This window comes from Amphiprion ocellaris, chromosome 7 (genome assembly GCF_022539595.1).
Source record: "Amphiprion ocellaris isolate individual 3 ecotype Okinawa chromosome 7, ASM2253959v1, whole genome shotgun sequence".
NCBI lineage: Eukaryota > Metazoa > Chordata > Actinopteri > Pomacentridae > Amphiprion > Amphiprion ocellaris.
This window is the reverse complement of record NC_072772.1, coordinates 13,071,169-13,080,076: the sequence shown is the minus strand read 5'-3', so window position 1 is coordinate 13,080,076 and position 8,908 is coordinate 13,071,169. Positions and strand designations below refer to the sequence as shown.

The window sequence follows — 8,908 nt, the reverse complement described above, 5'->3', positions numbered from 1 at the left end:
ATAGCAACAACCACAGCACGACTTACGCCAGTAAAGATGTCATTTTTTGGTGATTATTTTCGCCTTTGTTCCGACTGAAACTAATGATAATGGGTAGGTAGAGGTTTGTTCTGTTTGCAGTTAGACACGAGTTAAAACAACAAGGCTTGAGTTGTCGTTTGACTGCAGCAGTAAGAGTTTGGTTACTTGAGCGAGCGCACTGATTTGCTTCCGACAGTTTTTGAATTACCGTCCATTCATTACTGTCAGTTAATTCTGCGTATGTTAAATTCATACTTAGTCCCTCATTATTCGGACACATAAAAGCTTAAGGGTTTTTGAGTTTATAATAGCAATTGTTTGTTATTCCCTTAACCAAATAAAAGTGCATTTTGGACACAGTAGCCTGCACACTGCTAAGCTAATGTAGCATTTAGAATGCGTCAGTCAATATTTGTAATGGACTTGTGCTATTCAGTGTTCGATATTTAATTCAACTCATTGTATTATACACCATACTATCTGTCGCAATAGCACATTCAGACCGTGTCTCTGTGTTTGGGGTGCTTTCCTGTCAAATCTGTATGCACCTGCAAGCCATTATTAAATTTGTTATGTAATTATCTCATTTGGATGTTCCCAAAGTCTGCAGGTTTGGATTGTATGTTTTAAACCATACAAACATGTGCTTTGATCTTGTCAGGGAGCAGTTGTCTGACTACTCTCAATTACCGATATTAGTTAAAATTTGGGCAGTAGGGAGGTCTATTTGCTAAATTGTACTATAATAAACTTAATTTTGCTGTACTCATTGAAGAAACAGGTATATTTATGGAGTAATAAACTGTTATTTTATATCCATGTGCACCCTTTGGGATGAGGTTTATTAGTGACATATCTTCTTCCTGGGTGCTCCCTTTCTTAGTAGCCAAATGCCTTCTGCCCCTAAGTGATAGTCTTTGCGCTTGAGCCAAACTGTGGGCCCTCATGATTTTATGTGTTCGTGTATGTTGCCTCTCACGATTCAGGCATGCGTCCATGCAGAATAGATGAGTTTATGAACAGCTTGCCTCTCTCACATTAGACTGATTAATAGTTCAATCAGGGCTAAAACGGACAAAATGTCACAAGGGAACAGTTGTCATGCAAAATCAGCCTTTTTATATCTGTGTCCATCTAAAAGGATAGGCCTGCTTAATGTTGTCACAGGGCGTTACTAATTTATCTGTGTTGTGTGAGGCAGCGATTGAGGATCTCTGCTGTGTTTAAATGCAGAGCCTAGAGACAGTGGGGAGGCAATCAGGCTATTAGCGTGCGTGAGCATGAAGCTGACTCTTTGATTGGGCAAGGTTTGTGTGTCTGCACTGGCGTGTGAGTGTGAAAGAGGCAGAGGGAGTGCCTGTGCTTATTTACATGCTAGCACTTAAACGTTTTAGTATGTGCATCAATCAGACCTGCTTGTCTTTGCATGACTTCTTAGATTGTATGTAGTTGGGTGTGTCTGTGTGCATTGTGCTAATGACCAAATCCTTGTGTGTCTGTGCTGTACATTTTCCCCTGTGTCCTCTCAATCTATTTCTGTCTGATGGTCTGCGAGGGCATTTAATGTCTGGCATGCAGGCATGCACAGAGGACCATCTGATAGTAGTGACCTCTGGCCCTAACTTACCCAGAGGTATTTAATCTGAAGTAAAGTGTTGAGTTGACATGTTGGTTTCCCATCCCTAATGGTGAATTGACAGATAAATGCTCTGAGCACATGCACACACAGATAGACAGACAGAGGCTGGCTTAGGCTTGCATTACTGCTCTCCTCACACAACCTCCTGCACTTGTGGCTGCATCACTATCAACACCTAAGTGGTTACTATTGCACTAGAAGGCAAACAAACCCCTTGTAGCAGCATCTACAAAAACTGAGAGAAGAACGCACACAATTAATGTGCTGACATGACACTTTGTGCAATTAAACCTGTATCACCTTCATTAATAATTAACACCATCATGCACAAAAGTAGCTATTAGAACTTTGTTTTGTGGAAAGTTCTTGTCCTTAAGGTTGCACTGAGTCCATGTGTTGCACTGCAACAGGACGAGAGGCTAATGTATGTCTGTGAAGTCAAAATACCTTCAGCTGTGAAACGCTGTAATCTACAGTCTGTAAGCTTAATGCCATAAGCTTGACTGATTAATCTATTGAATAGAGTGTACGACGAATGGGTTTAATATGGTGGACATCACGCTAAGGGATTTACCCTTACATTAACCTCAGAGGCAAAGTGCTATTCATCAGTTTAAAAGTACCACCCACTTTTATCCTGAAAAGAGTAGTCAATTTTCCTGGGTAATATTGAGCAGAGCATAGTGTGTGAGTATCACAGTGAATGATTATAGTAATACTTTTAAGGTTATATTTTTGTACTGATGAGTAGATGTCTTTTTGGTGTATTTCTAGAAACTGCCACTTTTGGCCATTGTCCTGTAAAATGATTCATGGTGGATTTAAACATGAGTATGGAAAACACACAATAGTTACTACTTAATATTTCAGAAGTTCACAAATAATATCCCCAAAAAGACAATTTATTTAAGAATTAGCATTTCTTCCTTACAAGCTCAACCAGCATAACCTACCAACAACAATTTTGATAATCTATTACCAAACATTCGCCAGTCTCATATCTTCCAGTGTGATGTTACGCTGCTTTTTTCTGCTTAATTATAAATTGATTAGTTTGACTTGTTGACCAAAACAAACAATTTGACAACATTGCCAAGGCTTTGAAAAATTGTGTGATGTTTTCACTGTTTTCTGACAGATTAAATGATTATTCTTGTCACTAACAACAACTTAACTGAAAGATTAGTCAGTATGATATAGTACAAGTGTTAGCTGCAGCAGTATATTCTAGCCCCGACTGTATCTACAGTACATACAACATACAACCTTTTCCAATGTGGCTCATTCTGCTTCTACTTGTTTCTAGGAGACAAGGAAGGATCTATGGAGGCAGAGCAGGTGGAGGAGAAGGAAATGAAGGCTGTTCTTCACTGTCCTCCTATCTGCCCACTGCCAGAAGAGATAAAAAACGTAAGCGCATATCTGCATTTGGTTTGGTAACATACAGTATGTTACGTTACAAAGCAGCATGCTAATGAAAGACCATACTGACACAACATATGTTGCTAACAAATGTGTTTATTTTTTACAACCCAGAAATATAACTGTGTTGAAAACGCATTTGTTACATGCTGATGAGTGTTTCAGCACTGCACCCGCTCCATATGCTGCAGTAATCCATATGATTTGAATAAGAAATGGGACAATGTGTCATCTTTTAATCTTCCATCTGTTTTAAGATGAAGCACACAGAGAGTAACATGGCAATGATGGCGTGTTGCTTTATATCCTTGTCAATGTCAGGTGGCAGTTGCATATTCCCATATGATATGCCATATGGTATGAATGTAAATTATCAGGGAATGTCTCTTGCTTTTCCTTTTTAAACAGAAATCACGCAGTGTCCCAGGTACAGCAATATATTCTGTGTCTGGCAAAGGCATTTTTAAAAAATCTATATGTTTTTCAGTAATGAATAACTATTGTTTATGAGCTGATGCAAGTGCTTCATCCTCAAAACATGCACTGCAGATATACAAAGCAAAATAATCTGACTAAGAAAATGTTTTGGCCACTGGTCATAAGCAGCAGTTTTATTTTCCATTCTGACTGCCAATAAACAAGGTAAAAGAACGTTTTCTACCTTGGTTCAAAGTTGGCAAAGATGATTGATTTCTCATGCCGGTTGGAAACCCAGTCAATTTGGCGCCATTTCCACCTACTGTAGTAATGTTTGTATAAAGCATCTCTTCACATTGCAACTGCAGAATATTCCAAACATGGCACTTGGTTGGTAATGAGAGGACCCTGCAACTGAATCTTTATATCTGTAGCTTTCAAAACTGTGCCTTTGTGCATGCTTTAGCTGGGTCGGCTTGGGCCATATGGCCTTAAAATATTGTTGTGACATTTAAAGATATTTTTATAATATTGTGTTTATGATACTATGATCACAGTTGTGACTGATGGCAGTTAGCTCCCAGTTTTCTCAACCAGTAAAGAGTTTTTCCCCCCTACATTATATTACCTCAGTGTGTAATCAAAAATTCATTGCCACTTGAGCCAAATTAAACAGATCCAAATGTGACATGTGAACAGTTTGATGGGGTATCTGCTCATTTCTATGGCATATAATGCCTCTGCTCTTTGTCTAAAGTTTAATAATATCAAACCACTTCAGCATTATTAAAGCCACTCCATTTATGGAACATGTGCTTCTATAAGGCGCACAGCACCAAAGTTCATTTCACTTTCAGAGATGTCTGTTGCTGCTGCACTGTCATGACATAAATAAGTCAGCATTTTGCTAATTTAGTTGCTATTATAATCAGATATGTTTTAATTACATTAATTAGAACAGCTACCATATGATTTGAATGTCCCTTCTGTTGGTTAAACAATAAAAAATGAAGTAAAAATGATACCTCATTTGTAATACATTTAAATAGCCCTTGAATCTTATCAGTAACATTCATCATTTATAACCCTCTGCACATAGATTATGTAGTGCAGCAGGCCCATAGTAGTAAGATTAATCTGTGAGACTGTTCTTTATCTCTCTGTGCTCTGCCCTCTCTTCCTGTTTGCTGTCTCAGTTCCTCTGTCTGGTGCTCTCTAGTAATTTCTGGAATTTCTCATTGAGGCCAGTAGATGGTTGTGGACAATGCATGTCCTCGTATTATGCGAGGGCGGCCATTCCCTACCCATGTGCATACAAAATCCCTCAACCACCCTCAAAAGTCTCCCATAGACACACCCATGCAGACATAGTGAAAAAACACACAAGCACAGTGCGTTCTCTCCTCCATTCTTTTGTCCATCTATCTTTCTGCCTGCTGCTGCTGCACCATGGCCAACAGAGTCAAATGGGAATCTATTTTATTTATTGATTCCTGTGGTAGGCATCCATCTCTCCTCAGTGTATGTGTGTGTGTGTTGGTGTATGCGCACATTTCTGCCCTTCTGTTTATGATTTGTCACAAGGGGCATGTGATAACCAGACATAGAGCAAAGGAAAGAGAGAAAGAGAGACAATAACAAAGAATGAGACAGGGAGGGGAGAGCCTGGTATTTGGCCCATCTGGTTCAGTCTCAGGATCTACCTCCCTCCCTTCCTCCCTCCCCAATTTCCCCCCTCTGTCATCTACTCAGATTCCAATAGGTCCGTAAAATAGAGGATGTTCTGGGCTTAGCCCCCCACTGAGTGCACTTCAGCACCATTTATCGGAGGAGGCTTAGGTGGCTGGGGGTGAGCGGAGAACAAAAAACAACAGAGGCAGTGTGCGTTGCAAGCGCAAAGCTGTGGGCAGCACCATGTGCACTAGTCAGCGTGGGAGGCAAAGAGGAGGTGGTGTACTAACAGGCCCATTTAAGTGCTGTTAATCCTGGTGTGCTGGGAGAGGGCTGGCACCAAGGTTTAATGGTGGGCTGCTGAGAAGGAGAGCGCTGCGGTTACACACTCACACACACACACACCATGCTTTCCACCCACACACTCGGGCACTGAAGCACATGCACTTGCCCTTAACTTTCATGCCAACATGTTTATTGTGACTGTGTACTTACAGGGATGCAACTCAGATACAGCTACATGTACACACACACAGAAAGATCATTGTAAATCAGGTGCTGTATAACGTAGACGGCATTAGACAGGGTTTGCCACCATCAACTACTGACACGGGTTTTCTTTTCATGTGGGTTTTCTTCCACACTTCAGAAACGTGCAGGTTAGATGGCTTGGAAACTCATAATTTTCCAGTGGGAATTTGTGTTAACCCTGCAAAATTTGCTCAGGGCATTTCCAGTCACATAGTTTTGTTTTAACAGCCACCCTATTAATCTGCATTTCCTCTGTGAAAGTATTGAAAAATTCAGAACCAAAAGTCTATGTCAACATTGAATAACAGCATGCATCTCTTACAGCTTCCATTTTAATTAGAATTAGAGGAAAGAACAGTTTAGTTTTTTGGTTTCATAGTTTTGTGGTGAAACCAATGGCTTCATCCTCAAACAGTACAGAGCTTTATTTGACTGCAATTTCTGCATGGGAACTTAAAATGTGTTTTTTTGTAATTTTGTTCAAATATGCTGAGAATGCATGCTGCTTTTCAGTTTCACCCTGTGTCATGTGAATAAGTCACACTTCCCCTCAGTCTCTCTCTTTGTCTTTCTCAAGGGCACATTAGCAATTATTATTCAAGGATCAGAGAGCACAACTCCCCTCTTCCACTGATTGTCTTGGAATTGAAAATCAACTCAAACCTGCTTCTCTATGCAGGAAGTCTGGCTGTGGTTGATGTATTACTACAGGTACAAGTAGGGAAATGAAATATGATCCAGGAAATTTAGTTTGTTAAAAACATTAATTAATTTAAAGGTTTATCAGATGCTAATACATCTGCTTAGAAGTCGATAGTATTGTAAGACAAGGTTTTAGTATTCAAAAATGAAAAATGATCTTGGCAGTGTTCACAATATCTTATTTTTTGGCTGCCATGAGGTAAAAAGTAGTATTGCAGGAGGCCTGAAAATGGCAAAAGTTTTTGCCCTTTGCCATCCTTAAGACTCAAATCAAAGCTTTTTCACTCCATCCTTGTTTGGCAGGATTTTCTTCAAGTTGTCAAAGTGACACTTTAACTTGAAAATGTGTTCCATGTTTCCTAGCACGGTGTTCTAGCCCAAATGTGGCTGAAGGATTAGTTGTTTTCAGTGCAGCACCCGGTAGAGTACAGCACAGCCTTTTTACGCATCAGCTGAGCACCTCTTGTTCTCCATGAGGTGCTGATACTACCTGTTCACTCCTCAAGTGTCACAGTCTGAGATGAGCTCAAACACAGTGTAACAGGACAAGACGTTCACCTTTAGAGAGGGAAGTAGTGAGAGAGAGAGAGAGAGAGAGAGAGAGAGAGAGAGAGAGAGAGAGAGAGAGAGAGAGAGAGAGAGAGAGAGAGAGGATGCAAGAAAAGCAAACAGAGAAAGGAAGGACAATGCTGTGTGTTCACTTCTGAAATGTGGTCTGTGAAGAGCTCTGAAACACCATATAACAGGACAAGATGTTCACTTTTAGAGATAATTAGAGTGAGTTTAGCACGAGTGCAGAGAGAGAATAGCGAGCCTAGGGAGCAGGGAGATGAGTGAAAGACTTTGTCTTTTGTTTCCATCAGAGACAGTCAATGAGGAGACAGACTCAAAATGAAGACACTTTGTCACACACATATACATAAAGCTACACATGTGAGCACACAAACACACCCAGCTTTCTTCTGCTGTTTAGCTGTTTCTCCATTTCCTTTCATAACACCAGACATACACATTACCAACATAACAGGAGATTATAGACAAAACATCGGTTCTTAAAAAGCTGTGTTTACTCCCCCCCTCCATCCACACACATACATAGGCACACTGCACGCCATGGCATGCATCCACTACCTGTCAGACTCTAGTTTATTCATAATTCAAGGGGAGCTGAGTTTTGTTAGTGTGTTCACATTATAGTGTGTTTCTGCCTAAGGCTACCATCCCTACTCCAGAGTCTCAGCAGCATGTTATTTCTCTCACTCTCTCACCTTCTATGTGTGTGGCTCTACATTGATATCTCACAGAGCAGAGACTCTCCATGTGTCGCTGTTGGCTGTGTGGCTGGTTTGGCTCCCTGTCGCTGTTGTCTGTAAAATAAGACTGTAGGGAAAACTGTATGGAGTTATGGGATCTAACGTGTGCGTGCGTTCCTAGCTTTGTGATGAGCAGTTTGAGTTTTACTTCCTGAAAGGAAGAATATTTCAGTAATGTTCCTAGTCCTCACTTCAAATATTTGATATTAGGGGAAACCTTACACAATCCCTTTGTGTAACAAAAACAGCAGCTTCAGTCCTCTGTTACACAGGATGCAGTTGAGATATAATATTCAGTTTAGGTGACTCATGTTTTGGCACTTGACGCAGCATGATGGACGCTAGTTATGTGGATAAAAAAGAAGACATTATACTTGAAGCTTAAAACAGTAGCATTTTATTTTACTTTAAAGTGACAACAAATGTGAATCTGATCATGGTATTCCCGTTTCCTGGGTCATAAATACCTAAACACATGTTGTGGCACTTCACGTTAATGTTAGGATTTGACCTTTTTCTGCCCTGAAAGCAAGCACACAATCGCATCTGAGTTGTATAATAAATATATCAGCCACTGATCCACATGGAGTATTACTGGTGTACAGATACAGATGTGCTGATGTGATCAACTGTGATCAGTCTTTGCTGTGGTCACACTGCCCTCTGTATGTAATACAACAGGTACAAAAGAGACAACTTTAGTACATACCTGCATTGTTGCATATTCGAAGTTTGAGTGTTGCTCAAACTCAGAAAAAGCTTCTTGACCTTAATCAAACCATTTCATAATTCTATGACTGCATTTTTTAGTTTTTTGCTTTAAAAAAAAGCTAGAAGTTTGATTTTAGTCTTAAACTGAAATTTCAAAAAGTCTTGAAAACTGCTTATCGTTTTCAAGTGATGTTACAATGGTGCTACTTTTTCTTTTTCTTACTGTTTTATCACCTTGTAAAGTACTTGTAGCTGCATTTGTAAGGAATAATCACAGACACTTGAGCAAGAGTCATTCAGTACCTACTTGAGTGGGACAATCACACAGACATTTACAAAGTAGTTCTTGTAAGATCAAAACAATATTGCATTGCCAGCAGGGCAGAGTCAAATACAAAGCTGAGATGTATCAGTATAGTCTAGAGTCTATAATATTGTCTGAAAAGTCTGTTGTTGAAGTTTTAACAGTACGATAGAGCCG

General features: G+C 39.9%; 1 protein-coding gene across 1 annotated transcript in view; it reads left to right on the top strand.

Annotated features, from left to right (window-relative positions):
- The window catches only part of lekr1 (leucine, glutamate and lysine rich 1), an 89,227-nt gene continuing 80,319 nt past the window's right edge, over window positions 1–8,908 (top strand). Inside the window, exons 1-2 of the mRNA XM_023299524.3 lie at window positions 1–93; window positions 2,967–3,070. Of these exons, the coding sequence (XP_023155292.2) occupies window positions 84–93; window positions 2,967–3,070 (114 nt within the window). The 5' untranslated portion in view covers window positions 1–83. The remainder of the gene's footprint in view (window positions 94–2,966; window positions 3,071–8,908) is intronic.